The sequence below is a fragment of the Eschscholzia californica genome, unplaced genomic scaffold, assembly GCF_041429995.1.
Source record: "Eschscholzia californica isolate CP2 unplaced genomic scaffold, dmEscCali1.0.p SCAF_2, whole genome shotgun sequence".
Taxonomy (NCBI): Eukaryota; Viridiplantae; Streptophyta; class Magnoliopsida; order Ranunculales; family Papaveraceae; genus Eschscholzia; species Eschscholzia californica.
In genome coordinates, this window is record NW_028238309.1 from 60,872,130 (window position 1) to 60,891,423 (window position 19,294).

The 19,294-nt window shown below is 34.6% G+C and overlaps 1 protein-coding gene across 1 annotated transcript; it reads left to right on the forward strand.

The window, feature by feature from the left end:
- Positions 1-7,019: 7,019 nt before the first annotated feature.
- LOC147559870 (beta-glucosidase 4-like) lies at positions 7,020-10,758 on the forward strand. Its single transcript, XM_086661828.1, has 12 exons — positions 7,020-7,196; positions 7,292-7,358; positions 7,452-7,592; positions 7,676-7,750; positions 7,935-8,022; positions 8,157-8,379; positions 8,472-8,587; positions 9,084-9,298; positions 9,684-9,718; positions 9,821-9,923; positions 10,028-10,133; positions 10,232-10,758. The coding sequence occupies exons 1-12, from the start codon at positions 7,068-7,070 to the stop codon at positions 10,467-10,469; spliced, it is 1,536 nt and encodes a 511-aa protein (XP_086517954.1). The 5' UTR covers positions 7,020-7,067; the 3' UTR covers positions 10,470-10,758.
- The last annotated feature ends 8,536 nt before the right edge of the window (positions 10,759-19,294 follow it).

Below are 19,294 nucleotides of genomic sequence, written 5' to 3' on the forward strand. Positions count from 1 at the left end.
GAATAAAAATTGGGGCAAATGGGAGAGTTTATTACTTAACATATTATGTTGTTGGGCCCACACTAATAAGCAATGGGAATGGGTCAAAAAGTGTGGCCCCATTCTATTGTTTTAATATGTGTGGGGGCCCTTAAAATCTGTTATAAGAAGAGATAAACCATTGAAACTTTTGTAGTTTAGAGGCCCCCAAATTCGGGAGGCCCAAAGCGAGGCTTTGCCTGCTTTGGGCTCAGGGCCGGCCCTGTGAAAAAGAGAATTACTTTAAATCACTTTTCCAAAATCTGATTATTTTTTCTCTCCAAAGTCTAGAGCTTCACTTGTGCAACTCTTCTATTTGAAACACCTGAACAATCAACTTGACCTCCCGCTATTTAGGTTAGCTAAACCTGAATCAATACCTTTCTTGATCCTTCTTTACATGTGAATATGAAGAGCTCATTCTTTACACTAGATAGGCATCTAGGGAACTATTCTATTTTCTATTTTCTGCTGATGCATCGACAGACACATTAGTAGAAGATAAAAACTTCTAAAGGGAGTCCTGGTCGAATTAGGTTTTCAAAAATACCACCAAACATAAAATCAGATCTAAGCTGGATTCCCAAATGGGAATTAATCTCATCTGTGATTTCTATTGTGGTGGTTGGCTATGGAAACCCATTCCCGATGGGAAAGGCCTTGGCGGTCATGCCTTAGAGGCCCCGCACATGTGTCTAGCCATAGGCATGGGCAGGAGCATGCACTCGACTAACCATTGGCCCGGGCACATGGCCCAACTCCCAGTCGAGCCCTTTGGATACTTTTTGGACATATTAAATCTACACCATATTTATCTTGTTCCCTCTAGTCAGATTCACTGATCGAGTCAATACTCTTTTCTGTGTTAATTTGTTCGTCGTTAGACGCGGGTCATCCGAGTGAGCTGCATATCGTAATTGGTTTCTAGTTAAACACTACAATCTGTAAAAGAATCGGAGTTGATGATCTTCATCATTTGTCTTGTCCGACAAATTGAACGCACTATCATCTTGATTGACAGACATCTCCTAATACACAAGTGACTTAAACTTCCACACTTACACCTTTTTCGTTCTGAAAATTGCGTTGGTCAATCAATCTTTCCTACTTCCCTTAATCTCTCTAAATGTATGCGCAACACGTATACTTCATTGTACTTTCTATTAGGATAATCACACATTGGTTGTGGAAGGGATAGGGTGTGTGAATAAGTGTGGGAAAAGTCTTACCTCTTGAGCTAGCTTTTGGGGTGAGAGAGGCCCAAGACCACCCAACACTTTCTTAATCAAAACATTGAATTCTCTTATTGGTCTATCTAATTGACTATCTCTGTGCACATACTTCATCAATATCTTATCTTGATAGCTTGCACCATTTGGGCTAATTTGTTGGTGCGATTTCATTTAGGTTCGGAATTCTTAAGGACTAATACTTTGATAATTGGATTTTTTTTTTTAGGCCAGCGCTTTGGGGAAAGCAAAATAGTTTTCGGGGTGTGAAGACTTGGTCAAAAATTGGTCAACTTTGTTTGACAATTTTATTTTGTAAGTTGTTAGAGGGAAATAAAAACCTCCACTTCACTTCCCTCCACCTCACCTCACTCTCTCTCCACCTCACCTCTCACTCTCCACCTCACCTCTCACTCTCCACCTCACCTCACTCTCCCTGCCACCACCTCACTCTCCCTGCCACCTCACCTTGTCGCCACCTCATTGTCTTCTCCGGCAAAGTTCGCCGGCCGGAAAAATTCCGGCCGGCAACCTTCAAACTTAAAAAAAAAATAAAAAATCTCTCTCCTCTCTCACTCGAGAACTCTTTTCTTTTTTTTTCTTTTTCTTCCTCTCTCTCTCTAGATCTAGAGAGAGAGAGAGAGGAAGTCTGTTCAAGGTATGTTTAGACCTTGAACGGATCTGTTCAAGGTCTGTTCATCTCTCTCTCTCTCTCTAGATCTAGAGAGAGAGAGGAAAAAAAAGAGTTTTAGAGAGAGAGAGGAGAGAGCAAAAAGTTTTTTTTTTTTAGTTTTAAAAGTCGCCGGCCGGAAAAAAATTTCGGCCGGCGACCTTGTCGGAGAAGAGAGAGAGGTAAGGTGGTGAGAGAGAAGTGAGGTGGAAAATTTCTCCAAAAAATATATTTCCCAGAAAATTTTCAAAATTTTACATATTCCCTTTAAAATTTCACACCCCAGAAACTATTTAGCTTTCCCCAAAGCGCTGGCCTTCTTTTATCATCATAACATCATTCATATTCGTGTACAAACATTAAAATTTGGCACATGGCCTATACATTTTCAGCCACGACCCTAATTGGGACAGTCTTGGATGGTTAGCTGATCGTAAAATCAAAAGAATTAAGGGTCCGTTTGATTGGTGGGAAAATAGGGTTGAGAAAATTGTTTTCTTGAGAAAGTCGATTTTTCAGTGTTTGCTTGGGTCAAAAGTGTGAGAAAACGATTTCTTGTGGCCAAAAAAAGTGGGAAAATGACTCTAAATATTTTACCACAAAAAAGGTGGTAAAATGGAATTCTTACACACGGGCTCCCTCACTCTCGTTCTCTCAATCTTTCACCGACTCTCTTCCTCTCGTTCTCTCTCAATCTTACCCTGAATCTTTCCTTGACTCTCTCTCTCTGTTCTAGAATTGATTCCAATGGTGGAAGCTCAAGCCCCTATCTAACCCCTAGTTTTAGATCACTCCTTCCACCATTTCCACAAAACATCAAGACCCAAACTCCATGGATTCTTCGTCAACAAAGACTACTCGTACCAGAAATAGTTACCATTGGAGGCCAATCTGATGGCAACTATTTAATAGCAACTATTAATGATGGAAAAGTTCTCTTTTAGAAATCATTGGAGGCGGTACAGTGGCAACTATTTTTGCAATCTGATGTAAACTATTAATGATGGCAACTTGGATCTAGCTATCTCTCTCTATTGTTCTCTCAATTTCTCTACAAGTTGACCGATTAATCAACTTTTAGGTCTGATCATCCTCATCACCAACATAAATGTCAAATAAATTCTCTCCAGCAGCATCTACTTCATGAAATCCAGGTTAAGATTGCTTCCATGTATAAACCCTAACATGAATTTGGGAAAAAATTTAAACCCTAATTTGAAATTGGGAGAATCTCAAAGCTTATGTACAATTTACAGCAAAGATCATCACGAAATTGTAGAGAAGATCAAAACTTAATTCACATATAAAAGAAACTTTTGAAGAAGATCAAGTGAAGATTTTTATTTTTTGGTGAAAAGTTAAGATTGCTTCCTGTGTTAAGGAAGAAGATCATCACGAATTTTGAAGGCACCCTCCATGAACTAGTTAATAAAAGAAATGTCAATGATTTTTTAAAGGCACTCGACATTTTCCTACAACCCTATCAAACACTTTGATAGGTAGGTTTTCTTACCCAAGGTTGGTTTTCTTACCCATCAGAAAAGATTGGTTTCCTTACCCAAGGTTTTCTCACGTATCAAACGGACCCTAAGTTCTTCGTATTCTTCTTGTAATAATGACTTAGAATGCAATTAGGGACACTTCTTTTAGGACGTGTGTGAACCACACGCAAATCAAACTGAAATACCCCTAGTTAGAAAAAAATTGTTCTGTCATTGCCTCTCATCTACGTCTTCTTCCACCACTTTCATCCCTTCTTCGTCTCTTAATCTCTCTCTCTCTCATCTCTCTCTCTCTCTCTTCCTCCCCGACTTAATGTCTCTCTCTTCCTCACCCCTAGTTCGAAAACTTGCGTTCGTCATCTTCCTCTCCGACTTAATGTCACCTTGCTTTGTAAGTATGAGAACATGAGTTCAGTTCTTAGTTTTTCATATTGTATACTTTTCGAATAGTCAATTAGGAGTGTCTTAGTTGGTACGTGTACTAAATTAGCGATTGCGGAATTTTGGGTATGTTGTTACATTTTATGTCTCACCATATAAGAATCCCAAATAAATATTGCGCATTGCCTCCAATTTATAAGCCATCCCACTATTTTGTCGTCTCCCCCACCTTTCTTTTTTGTCTTTCTTTTCAATGTAAGTTCATTGGGCTTGATTGAGATGCAAAGAAACAAGTGAAACAAAGAAAACTGACATTGTAGGATACTAAGTGCTATTTGGAATCAACCAATGTACTTATCCGGGAACGTTAGCTCCTGATTAGAATCAAGTAAGCAACATAATGCATGTGGTGGATGTTGGGTGGTTTTGGGTCTCTCTCACCCCAAAAGTTAAGGCTTCTCCCTCACTTGTTAACATAAAAAAAATATTTATCATTATAATCTTGTTCTCATAAAAAAAAAAATATAAACTGGATTTGTTTTTACTATATTTTCAGTATTTTACTAGCATTTTCTTAATTCTATTAGCATCTGTTACCAATATGTTAGAAATAGGTTGATAATCATTTTATTATTTCGCTAGCATCTTATTAATTCTAACAACATTCTTATATATAACAGAATTCTCAAATTTTTCTAACATTTTATTTGTTTTAAAAATTCAATAATATACTTACAAAAATAAATTCTTCTGAAATTAGGAATACATTTCTCTAACATCTTATTGATTCTAACAACATTCTAAAAATTTTATTAAAGAAGAAGAACCATTTTTTTCTCTAGAATTTCTTTGATTCTCCTGAAATAATTATATTTCTCTAGCATCTTATTGATTCTAACAAAAGTCTTCTGAAATTATATTATGTCAACCAAATTTTTAATATTTCTTTAGCATTTCATTGATTCTCCTGCACATGTCTTAAATTATGTTTCTCTAGCATTTCATTGATTCTCCGGCAATACTTACATTTCTCTAGCATCTTATTTATTCTAACACAATGCTGCTGAAATTATATTATGTTAAACAAATCTATATTAGAAAAGGTTATAACTAAAAGCTTGGTCATTCTGATAACGAAAAAAGAAATTTTTGTTGTGAAACGAAATTTCTTTTTTGAAGAAATAATTTATTGAATCTTTAATTTAAGTTATTTTGTTTAACTTAGGATAGGTTAGGTAGTAATAAAAAACCAAAGGTTAGACATGTAATTTACTCTAAGTGGATTTATTTTCTATTTCAGATTATCTTTTGGCTCTAGACCCATTGATCATTCAATTTTGGACTTAAAACCCATCCTCCCTAACAAAAATATCTTTTTTTTTGTTAATGTGAAGACGAATTTAGTAATCTGTTTGGACGCACTACAAATCAAGTTTAGGGCTACAAGAATCTAGCATACAGTCTGGACGGAGCATAAGCTCCAACAAAAGAAACCGACCCACTATATGTCAAGGTGGCTAATATATGGACAATCAACTATTCTATGTGGACAACAAAATTGGGCGTAAATAACACGATCATACTAAAGGGTCTAAAATTAAGTACTTCATTCTTTATCCTTCTTCATCGGCTACCACTCCTTCACCCAAAACTGGGAAGTTTAGAAACCCTAACTTTGAAAAATCTTTCTCTTAGCTTCACATACATTGCTGAATCATCTTTAATACAACTGATGATGCTAAATTGCACCTTGGAAATTGGATCTTCAACCCCTTGAATCCAGGAAAAGAACTAATACTTTTTCTGCTTCCGTAAGAAGAAGAAATCTCTGATTATATGACTGGTGCAGAAGGATTTGTTAAAAGGGGAGAAGAGTGAGGAACAATAATCGATTCAATTAAAGCAGCCATATTTTTTTAATCTGAAACTTGTATGTGTAGAAATAGATGAATTGATACACTTGAGAGAGTGAGGGCTGGGAAGAATTTGTCTGAGGAACAATGATCCTTTTTGTTGGAGAACCACCACCAACATATTCATCTTCTCCTTCGTTCTTCATTTTCATCTTCATTAACACCAGATTTCTCTTACTCCCTCCTCCCTTTAAAAGAAAATCTAGCAGAAACCCTACCCAAATCAAACTAACTAATTTGAGAAATTTCTCCCTAAATCTTTCTTAGTCAATCGTAAATCAAATCAAAGAGAATCCAGCTATGGAGTATCTGGATAATTTGTTGGTGTGGGCGGTGAAGATATGTGGATGTCAAGATCGTGAGGACGAAGTAAAAAAAAAATTTATCTTTTGATCCTTCAAATAGATTGTATTATTTAGCCCCAAACTGTTGTTGTCCATATAGGAAAAGTGATTGTCCGTATAATGGTGGCCTATGTCAAACAAAGGATAAGTGTGAATTTTAGTCTAAAACGGAAAAGAGAGAAAAAGAACAGGGAACTTATTCTTATAGGACGACATGAAGCAGACCTCACAATATACTTGTATACCTAATGCGTCTGGATATGCAACCTCAAGCAAACAAAGCTTAGGCTCCATCAAAATGAACTAAGAAGGAATATTCATCTTAAGAGAAAAAGGAGAAATAAGTAATTAAATTACTAAATCATTGGAATATTTTTATTTTTCTTTTTCCCTTTTGTTTATTCCATTTATTTCATCCTTGTATTTTGCTTTTCCAAGTAATAATTCTTATAAGCATATAGTCATAAAGATTCTAGAGGCAGATGGAGGATAAGGGTGAATATGCATCCAAAAAGAAATCAAACCAAAAAGACCTAGTGGTATCTAAATTATCTAATTATTGAACCGAATTATTTCCTCTTATATATTTACTTATTTATCATACATGTCGTTAGCTATAACTTGCCTACAGTATTTAACTAGGGTTGTCGCTAATACTTCGTCAGCAAATACCCCAATTTCTTTTGTATTAATGCCATAAGTTTAATTCGAAAAAAGTAACTTTTGGAATCCTCTATTACTGGTTGATGAGAAAAATAAAGCATTTTCTCTTTATATCCTTTGTATTTTTCCACTTTATTTTCTATCTTTTCTTAATACGTATCTTTTTAGAGACGGTTTAAAGTATAGCACCAGACTCTTAAATTCTCAGTCGTTCTCTCTGAGTATTCCACTAGATGAGTTCCATCCCAACTTGCTTTCCCAAGTACTATAAAAGCAAGAGCATTCCCAACAAATACTTCAACCAAGAGCACTTCACATTTCAACCTATTAGCCTCTACTAGATATCAATGGAGTCAAAACAGGTCTCTCAAAACACCTGTCCTGTGACCCCTGTCGCACCAGGTGTTCCTGCTAAGTTCTCTCGAAAGGATTTTCCCCACAATTTTTTGTTCGGTTCTGCTTCTGCAGCTTATCAGGTAACAAAGATCATAACTTTTAGTTTATTCATATTTTGATCAGAAATATTAAGGTAATTCGACTTTCAAAAATTTTCATCGTTGCTTCTTATCAGATTGAAGGGGCTTATAATAAAGATGGCAAGGGCCCAAGTATTTGGGATATTTATGCACATAAACCCGGTAATATTTCTTCTTATCAGATTAAAGACACACATACATTAATCTTATGAGGGGCGGAGTTTTTATGAAATATTGTGATTGTACGTGTATCAGGACATATAATAGATGGAAGCAATGGAGATGTTGCAGATGATGCATATAATCCGGTTCACTATAAGCAAGATATCGGTCTTATGTCCCAAATGGGATTCAATGCTTACCGCTTTTCCATATCATGGCCTCGCATTTTCCCTGGTATTCGACCCTTAGTTTCGTGGAGTTTTAGCTGATCACTAATGTAACAATTAGATGAACTTGTTTTACTTCAATATTTGCAGATGGTTTGGGAACCAAACCGAACGAAAAAGGAATCGCTTACTACAACAATCTCATTAATGAAGTACTGAGTAAAGGTACTAAATTTTAATTTTGCTAACTTAATATTTATCACTAGAGAGATACCTATATGTTGTAGAAATGTCTCAATTAGTGTGAAATATTTCGGCAATAATATATTAAAATTGATTAATTAAGTACCGCATATTTAACAATTTCAAACATAAGACGTGTCATGGAAATTAATTTTCTTATTGTCAGGGATGAAGCCCATCGTAACATTATACCATTGGGATCTTCCTAACCACCTACAAGAACAATTCGGCGGATGGCTAAGTAACAAAATTGTGTAAGCCCTAAAACCTTTCAATAATTCTTTTTTCTTTTTAACTTAATCCTCAAGAATGTAAATTATGGTACCATAGCACAATTAGAGCTCCTCCTGAGTATTGGAGTTTTCTTTTTCGGAAAATGTTGATACAGGAAACACTTTGCAATCTATGCTGGGACTTGCTTTGAGAAATTTGGAGATAGGGTAAAACACTGGATCACATTCAATGAACCTCTTCCGACTTGTGTAAAAGGGTATGGTAGCGGGCAGCACGCTCCTGGGTTAAAAGATGAACGTCATGGACCTTATATAGCTGCACATAACCTACTTTTGGCTCACGCGGCAGCTGTTTCAGTATATAGGAAAACATATCAGGTACACGCCATTCGATACTAATCTTGTCTTATGTTGTCCATATTTCTCTTTATTTTGTAGTGTATCCTAAACCCTATTATGTTGTTATATAGTCCCAACAACATGGAGTAATTGGCATGGCACCCAATTGCGAATGGGCGCAACCTTTCTCAAACAAACCAGAAGATGTACAAGCTGCAAAAAGGCATCTAGACTTTCAGATTGGATGGTACTCCTTTTCGCACTTAATTCAAACATGACATTTTACAAAATCAACTGTACCTACTTGACGAGAATGTGAAACTATATATATTGTTTATTTTATAGGTCGAATAAAAAACTACACACATGAATAAATAAGATCCCACTAAGATAAGAAATATCATAGGGTTTCTAACTAGTTTCCCCTTTGGATTTGCAACTTCAGAGGGATTTCTAGCTTGGTTTCAAATTCTAGAGGATGAAGCCCCTTTGGTTTCTTTGCCTTTCTTTTTGAAGTATTATTTTTGGGGTTAGGATCAGTAAAAGTTGGTCTAAGTGAGTTGACTATGTCAAGAGGGTTCGAGGGTTTGGCCAGCTCCTGTGTTTTTTACAATTTATTTTTTTTTTGAATTGTCAGTGTGCCTCGAACCCTTGACCTCTAAAGTGGAAGACTACTCAAATCAATGGCTGTTGGCATGTATTTTACAATAGTTAATTTAACAACAGTTTTGGTTATGGTGAAGGTTCTTAAATCCAATATATTACGGAGACTATCCTCAATCAATGCGTGAGATACTTGGAAATCGGCTTCCAAAATTTACACATGAAGAGATACTTTTGTTGAAAAATTCGGTGGACTTTGTGGGTATTAACCAATATACATCAAGGTATGTTAGTAATAACAAGAAAAGCATCGAACGTGATTTTTTCAGTCGAGAACAACAAATAGACAGATCGGGTAAGTCAATATTCATAAACTCCTTCTTCAATCTATTTTAATACAAATCTCAGATTTTTATGCCCCATTTCAAGTGTTTCTCTAATGACTCTCTTACAACTTTAGTTTTTCTTCGAGATATAAAAAAGAAACGAAAGAACAACAATTTTTGCTGGGATGAGCCACAGAGCTCATGCATAATGCATTTGTTATTCTTTTTATGTAATTTTTCTTTAATTGTCAGCGTGCCTCGAACCCTTGACCTCTAAAGTGGAAGACTAAACCTCTTACAACTCTAACCAAGGGTGGCGTTGGCTTCTTTTTATGTAATTTCATTCTATTTTTCCATTTCGATCTTATTTATTTGTGTTCATTTTTTTCTTGTATTATGTTTTTTTATCGGCAGTTGTAAACTCCCACGGCCATCCTATTGGTGAACCGGTACGTACTCAACGTCTTAATCTCTTTCGCTAATACACTCGCCTGCATGCATACATGTGTGGATTTGTTCTCTTTGATTTTTGTTAATTATTTTGATAACAGACTTTCGCGGAATGGCTCTACATTGTACCATGGGGTATGCGAAAATGTCTCAATTACATAAAGGACACATACAAAAATCCTGCGATATACATTACCGAAAATGGTATGGACGGATAACTTATAATTGGTTTTCCTTGTGTTTTATGATCCCTTGTAGATTTATTTATATTGGCTATCTGCACTCTTAACCCCTTATGAATTTTATAGGAATGGATGATGAAAGCGATAATACGTCCCCGTTTCCTAATGTAGTAGACAAAAAGAGAGCTCGGTTTTATAAGGAATATCTCTTTGCAGTACATCAGGCAATCAAGTGAGATAATCACTAACAAACAATCGATATTAAGTGAAGTTCATTATACTAAAATTAATAAAACTACTCACATTCTTAACAAACCTTTATATGTATAGGGATGGAGTGAATGTGAAGGGATACTTTGCTTGGTCATTCATGGACGACTTTGAATGGTGTACAGGCTATACTCAACGTTTCGGTTTAATATATGTAGACCGAAAAACTAAAGCTCTCCAACGTTACCCGAAATATTCTGCTTTTTGGTTCTACAGTTTTCTCCATAACACGTCTTTCCCAAAACGTGGTCAAAATTCTCCTATTGGATTTCCAAACCCTTACTGCGGAGAAGAATGATTATTCTATTATGGATCTACGAAATTTAAAAGAACAATAATAAAACTATAAAATCGTAATAAAAAAAGAAAATTGAGAAACTTTGTTCTGTGTTTGGCTATAATAAGTAATTCGATGATCGAAGTAGTTATGTACCTAAAACTCTATATATGTTGTGTGTTTGATTATATCTGTCTATCAGTCTATGCCATAAATTAAGGTCTCGGGCCCATGGTTTGTATCTCCTGTATGGGGGAAGGTCTTGAGCTATACTTTCATGTAATCTACTTATAAATAAAGTTATAATTAATAATGTGTGCACCATTTATTGTTTTTTCGATTTTCTCTGTCGAGAAGAATACTTACTCAAAGAACTATTAGAGAATCCCATTTTGAGAGGATAATATATTGTCAGGGTACTTACTGCACATTCATAAGGTTTCGTTGGAGACAAAATATCGTTTCAAGGTCGCTAACTATTGCCTTTAGCTCATCATTTGATGCAATTAGCCTGCTTACTTGCTCTTATATGTGGATGTATGTTTAACGAGAAGATCAAACGCTTATGTGGCGTCGCTATACAAAGATGATTTTCTGCTCCTTCATGGTGTATCCGAATCATTAATAGATTTTTCTATTTTTTTTTTCCTCCCCCCTTAGCTAGACAAAATTTTATTTAGGCCCCTTGTCGTCTCTATGCACTTTGAACAAATAGTACGACTCAAATCTGCAGACAACTTACATACGTTATTAGATAAGAGCATTAGGAAGACAAACAATTGAAATTGATGTAATAGTTAGGTAGCCGATAACAATCATGAGTTGGAACTTGAGCCATGAGCTGAAGCTCATACGGGGAAATATGAGTTTCAACCTTTTGACCGTTGATCTTCAAAGATCAAACAAGGGCTAAATAGTACAACTGTACTCTCAAAACAATAAATTAAAAGTCACATTTTGTGTATTAATTTACAAAATCGCCACCGTTCAACTCTCCCCCTCCCATTCCCCTCCACCCTTCAACTCTCCATCTCCACATAGATCAAACCAAAGTCTTCCTAAAATATCCATTCTTCTCTCTCCCCCACACTTGTTTGCAAGAAATGCTACAGTTTTTTTTTATGGATCTAAAACTCTTTCATATTCCATCAGTCAATCCATATTCAAAGAAATCGTAAAATGGTAAATCACATGCGTCGAAAGATGAATATCGCAACCGCTACATCAGTTGGGTAACTTCTTTTGTCAATATTTTTTGTGATTCTAGCACTTCCCTTAAGTTTATTGTTATTAGAGTACAACTGTACTATTTAGCCCTTGTTTGATTTAAGGAGATCAACGGCCAATGAGGTCGAGCTCATGTTTCCTCGTATGAGCTTGAGCTCACTGAATCATGGACCTTAAATAATTGTACTTTACTCTAATAGATTACTGCAGATCTCCTTTGACATTGTTAGATTCGTAAAAGACGAATATGCCAACTCAGAGTTAAATCAAAGAAACTCTACAAAGAAAAAAATAAATTTAAAAATATTCGCTATCTGCTATATATGTAGCAAGACTATAACTTGGGATAGCTTATCTTCGTTGTAGGTACAAGCTATATCCGTTTTCTTAAATAGTTTTGTTTAATTAATTATGGTATACCAAAATACCATCGATTATACCTCTCAATGTTCTCATAGACTTATTAGAAGGGTTTTTTTTTATCATAAAATTGGCTTTAGACTTATTTATTCATTCAAAATTTCAACTACATTTGAGATTAACTCCGATTCTAACACTCTAACAATGCACTACAGGGGATTTAATTCCTCCCACTGCTTACGGAGTTTAAGCATGAAAGCCTCTTTTACTAGATAAAATTCAACCTTATCAAACAGTTGTGCTTTATTTATGTATTTCATTGTTTATGTTGAGACATAATTTCATTCTATTCTAATATAAAGCTAGATTGGTGAGCTTAATTTATTGATAAACAGATCTTATACTCTGGTTTATTTAAACAAATGAATTATTTGATGATCCACTGATGTCCTTTTATCCAATTTTAGGGATAAAGGCGACAGTTTCTTGAGCGTCAGCGTTAACAAAGATCCAAACGCGGTTTAAACAGATATCTTCAGTCACATCGTTATGCTTTGGTATTATAATGCCCGTTACTTCTGGATGACTTTTCTCTATGATTTCTTTTGCTTCGACTCCTGGCATTCCCACTACTTGGGGCCAACTAACCATCGAAGCTGGATCAACAATCAATTAATCAGTAACATTCAACATTCAGTTTTCTGAGTAAAGAGATGTATACATTTACCACTGAATTAAAGTAAATTTTACAAAAAAGGAACCTGAGATTAGCAGTCAGAGATTTATATCAAAAGAAATTAAACTTTTGGAGATATGAAACTTGTACAATATTTTACTTTGTCGAATCACATAACTCAGTTACTAGAGTTGAGCCACAGAGTTCTTAGTTAGATTAGTGCAATATTATATTTATCCATCAAGTCATTCTGAAGATGAGTGCTTTCACATGTTACAAAAAAAACTTATTAATTGCCTAAAGAAGTGGGTCAAGCCTAGTCCATGGTGTTAAAGTAGTGGCGAGGAAAAATGGGTTGAATCTAGACCGTCCACTCTAGCATGGATTAGTCCCTTTGTTATTAAAAGTGGAGGAACTAAAAAAAATATTAACATTTAAATGGGAAATTGAGAGAGCTTACCAGTGCTTCCAGGCTGGCACGGAGGGTAAACCATCTCTACTTATTATCTTTCTTATTTTCCTCTAATGAGAAATTGTTGAATGGTTTTATTCTCTTGTGTTTTTATAACCATACTATTCAACATTTTAGATTACATTAAAATCTATAAAATCTATGAAATATTTCTTGGAAGATCTCGTAGTATTGATAGTAGAACAAAAAATCAATAAAGATTGCTTGATTAATAATGTATATTTTCACTTCATTAACTGATTATACTGATTCTAATAATTTTAGTAAAATTAAAATTAACATACTTATTATTAGCTAAGATAATCTTTTGTTTATTTCATTTAAAACTAAATTTTTTATTTAGAAGAGAAAAAACTCTTAAGAAGCATTCTCTTTGAGAATTCTCCACACCTAACTCTTTTCTATATGATGACTTCATTAGAAGAGAATTGGGCGTGAAGAATTCTCAAAGAGAATGTTTCTTAAAATTGTTTCTTCTTCTAAATAAAAAGTTTAGTTTTAAATGAAATAACCAAAAGACTATCTTATTTAATAATAAGTACGTCAATTTCAGTTTTACTAAAATTATTAGAATCAGTATAATCAGTTAATCAAGTGAAAATATACATTATTAATCAAGCAATCTTTATTGATTTTTTTAACCATTATCCATACCTCGAGATCGTCCAAGAAATATTTCATAATTTTTATAGATTTTAGTGTAATCTAAAATATTTAATAGTACGGCTATAAAAACACAAAAAAAATGAATAAAACCATTAGACAATTTCTCACTAGAAGAACATAAGAAAGATAATAAGCAGAGACGGTATACCCTCCATGCGAGTCTAGATGCAGTGGTAACTTCTCTCAATTTCCTATTTAAATGTCTTGTAGTATTATTTTTAGTTCCTCCACATTTTATAACAAAGGGATTATCCATGCTAGAATGGACGGTCTAGATTCAACCCATTTTTCCTGGTCAGTACTTTAACACAATAGACTAGGTTTGACCAACTTCTTTGGGCCATCAATAGGTTGTTTTTGTAATATGTGAAAGCAATCATCTTCAGAATGACTTGATGGATAAATATAGTATTTCACTGATCTAACTACGAACTCTGTGATTCAACTCTAGTAACTGAGTTATGTAATTCGACAAAGTAAAATATTGTACAAATTTGATATCTCCAAAAGTTTAGTTTCTTTTTATATAAATCTCTTAATGCTAATCTTGGATTCTTTTTTTGTAAAGTTTACTTTAATTGTAACATATACATCTCTTTACTCGAAAAACTAGATATTGAATGTTATTGATTAATTGATTGTTAATGCAACTCCGGCGTTTAGTTGGCCACAAGTAGTGGGAATGCCAGGAGTCCAAGCTAAAGAAATCATAGAAAAAAGTCATCCTGAAGTAACAACAATTGTAATACCGAAAGATAACGATGTGACTGAAGATTTCTGTTGCAACCGCGTTTGGATCTTTGTTAATGCTGACGCCCAAGAAACTGTCGCCTTTATTCCTAACGTTGGATAAAAGGACATCAATGGATCATTGAATATTTCATTTGTTTAAATAAACCAAAGTATAAGATTTATTTATCAATAAATTAAGCTTATCAATCCAGCTTTCTATTAGAATAAAATGAAATTATGTCTCAATATAATCAATGATATACATAAATAAAGCACAACTATTTGATAAGGTGGAATTTTATACCATCACCTAGAGAGCATAATTAGATTGCTCATTATCTAGTAAAAGAGGTTTTCATGCTTAAAATTCGTAAGTGGGAGGAATTAAATCCCCCCACAATGCATTGGAAGAGTGTTAGAATTGGAGTTCATCTCAAATGTAGCTGAAAATTTTGAATGAATATATAAGTCTAAAGCCAATTTTATGAAAAAAAAATCTTTCTAATGAGTCTATGAGAACATTGAGAAGTATAATCGATGGTATTTTTGTATACCATTTTTTAATAAACAAAACTATTTAAGAAAACGGATATAGCTTGTACCTACAACGAAGATAAGCTATCCCAAGTTATAGTCTTGCTACATATGTAGCAGACAATGAATATTATCAATTTATTTTTTCTTTGTAGAGTTTCTCTGATTTAACTCTGAGTTGGCATATTCGTCTTTTACGGATCTAACAATTTCAAAGGAGATATGAAGTAATCTATTAAAGTACAATGATTTAAGGTCTATGATTATGTGAGCTCAAGCTCATACAAGGAAACATAAGCTTGAGCTCATTGGTCGTTGATCTTCTTAGATTAAAAAATTGCCGATGTTCAATTCTCACTCTCTCATTAGCCTATCCACCCTTAATTCTCCATCTCCACTTGGATCAGACCAAAGTCTTCCTGGAAACCCCATTTCCCACATACATTAATTGTGTTTGCAGTTAGGAGTTATAATAATCACAGTGAACCGGTGGGACTCGGTTAGAGTTCCACCCAAGTAAGAATCTTGAGAATGTCTTTTGAGATATTCTTGCATTTTTTGTATATCAAGTCTTTTCTTTATGTATATCCTTTATTATGTAAAGTTTTAGTTTAGGTGTAAATCCTAGTAATATAAATGTAATACAAGGTATCCGTATACAACCATTCTGTTTTACCGTATCTATTGAATTGTTTCATGGTTATTTCGAAGCTACAAAACTCTAAAGAGTGTTGTTTTGATCCTATTTTACTTCCGCTTAACCGGCGTCGGTAGCCGCTTCCATGACTACCGTCCACCGGAATCATTGTTAATTTTTTTTCTTCTATATTTCTTTCTCTATTTTTTAATTAGCTTGGTTCATACTTAATAAATTTAGTCAAGGTTTACCGTCGAAGTCTTTTAATGTTTTTCATTAAGGTTTCAATGGTGGAGATTCTAATTATCAATATTATCTGGTATGAGTTTGGGAGGTTTTTGTTATCAATGATGGAGGAACTATTTATGATGGGAAGGGGATATTCGATCTTAATTAATGAGTGATGGGCCTAGAAGGTTACCCTAAATAGGTCACCACCCGCAAGTATACGGGCATCAAGTGATAATTCCGGTAAGACCGGGTCGATCCGCAGGGACTAAGTGAAACCCGTTCTAAGACTTAGAAGTAACACGGTTTTTGTTTTTGAAAATTATTTTTGGTGATAGAAATAATAAAATATTAAACGATTAACGTAAATGAACTCAAATGGGGAGAGGATTTTGGATTCCACCACATAAAATCACTTCTAAGAACAAATAATGAGATAAATTAAATTACTCTTTTTATAACTCAGAAATCAAGATAATGAACTATCCGATTCCCGGAAGATGTTTTCGTTTAAACCCGATTCATAGACATGTAATCATTTTATTTTGAAAAACAAACCTCTAAACTATTATTATCTATGAATTGATAAGTATACACCATCAAAGGATTTAACCTAAGCATGATGTATCGAACCTAAAAGCATAGAAAATGAAAAGATAATCGATTTAACAAAATAACTTAAACATTGAAGCACAGTCCGAGAATTAATCAATTCAAATATGTTTCTAAACACTCGAATATGATTTCATCATCAACCCTAGATTAGAGATGGTTAGCTAATCATGATCAAAGATTGAAATAAATATAAAGAATAAGAGAGAATGGAAGAAAAACTAAACTTTTTCTCTCGCTGGAAATTGTTTCTTGCTGATTTTCCCGTCTAGCAACCAAACGCGTCTTCCTACTCTATTGTTTCTTGCTGAAAAACTAAACTTTTTCTCATCTTCTCGGAAACGATTTCTCAGTGGGAAAATAATTTCCCCACGGATTTCCTCGTCTTCCTCAACTGATTTCTCTCTCTCTCTACTGTTTACTCTTTCTCATCTCAAATTAACAATGATAATTGACTGTGTCTTTAATACTAATGAGATAACAAAGAGAATGAGATGAATATAAACCAATCTTGATATTGATAATAAACCAAAATAAATTTCTCAAAACTCTCTGATTTCTCTCTCTCTCATTTTTCTATAGGTTGATCTCGAGAGGATAACCCCCAAACGAGAGATGCCTTGCTCCTCTGTTATTCCTACTCTATATAGCCGAAAGAAACAACTATGAGATCAATCTCCAGCCCTCTCTCTTTCTCTACAAATCTTCAATTCTTTCTATAATCTCTATCAAATATCTTCAAACTTCTCTCTCTCTATATATATTAAGAGATTCCAATTGAATCCTTTAATCCCTCTCTCTCTCTCTCTCTACTGTAAATTTACAAGCAGCTAAATCCTCTCTTTTCAACTTTAGAGATAATCTTCATTGATCTCCCTAGCTCGGTTAGGTAAGTCTTCATCAACACAGCTTTCTCTTTCTACTGTTAAGAGAAAGGTTTCATCTTCTCTCTGAAAATATCTATGAAATCTTCCACTTGCCCTCTCTCTCTCTGATCTTCCTTTATGTAGAAGGAGAAGTAAATTGAATCCAATCGAATCGTATCAGTCGTTTTATCTCTAAATATGAAATTCTTTTGGAAATCTATAACTTTCATCTAGAGGATAGGAAATATGGAGAGATATGAGAAACTGTAGAAAATATCTTGCCATTAACAACCCATCTCTTCTTCACGGCTTATTTCTCTTTCCATGTATTAACTTACCGTAACTAATTTGAGGGGAGAAAAACAAAGTGGGACTGTTCAAACTTGGTCATGGGTCCACACGTGAATGCTAGATTAATGGCTATACAAATGATCACATGCTTTGCGAGTTACTGGATAACTTACACAACGTGGTCGTTGGATCTACCTCATATACATGTGTACAACATGGATTATTGAATCCGAGCGGGAGCATGGAAGTTTGGCTTTGGGCAAAGCATCCAATCGGCCTCTATCTTATGTCCCGATGTACATCCTCCCACTGGTATACCCAAATACTCATCTCGCCCTTCGGATTTGCGCCATGTGTTATATGAAGATTTGATTCGGACCCAAACTTTGACTTACTATATCTTTCTCGTCCGGACTCTGATTTGAAATCTGTTCTCACTACGGGTTCGTCTTGGACTCTTCTTTCCATCCGAGTACTAAAATTTCCACGGATTCTCAATCATTAATTTTATATTTCCTTCATTTTGTTCATTTCTATCATTGCTATCGGCCTAAAAACATACATAATATAACGATTTATATAAGAAATTGTTGCTAATTATGCTCGCCTAAAGGAATTGGCTATATATCTTTCTCTTCGTCTTTCCGATAAGTTAAAGGCATTTATGTTTTGCTCTCCACTAAATCGGTTCTCCATTCACCATATTCAGATTTATGCGCTCTTTCTCTGTTCTCCTGAAATAAAAGAAAATCCGATTTAGAAAGGTACCATGAGAATTGAATTGGGAAATACTCCATAAAGTACCATGAGATGAGGAAGAGAAAGGTAGTGCGAAAGGAAATCGGCAAAGAAGATCCATCACCAATGATGAAGAAATTGGAACCAAAATATTAAACAAGAGAAGAGAGCTTACTAGAGAAGTCATATGAGTGGAAGCACTATTATCAACATCTAGTGTCAGAGATGGTCTAGTTTGGTAAGGGCGGCAGCAGCATAGTCGATTCTGGTTACATCTAAAGTAGGTGGAGTCTGTTCAGGCCGGGCAGGAGGTGTAGGCCGAGTGTCGTTCTTGGGCGAAGGGTGTTATGCCGGGCAAGAGGCATTCAAGTCAAATATTCCTACACAAGAAATTCAAAGGAATATTCTCATATATATCTCTAAGATATGGATGTACTAGAATTAGGATTATTTCTATATTTCCATTATTTATTTCCATCCATTGTATTCTCTTCTAATATAAATAAATATGGAGGTATAAGGTTTTCCTCATCCAAAACCTAAATCTTTCACAGTATGCCAACTGAATTCACCATCTGGTATCATTTATGAAGAGCTTTTAGCTTACAAAGCCAAACTGATGATGGCCTATTTTTGGCCCTTCAAGGGACATTCAACCTATCATCTACCACTTCTTTTACATTGCTAGCCATGAGCCCATGACTACTAATCGGCTTCTTATGGTTGATTGTTAGCATTGCTCGTGTTTTAAGTTTTCTACGTCATTTTTCGCAAAAGATCACAAAAAATTACAAACTTTAAAAAACA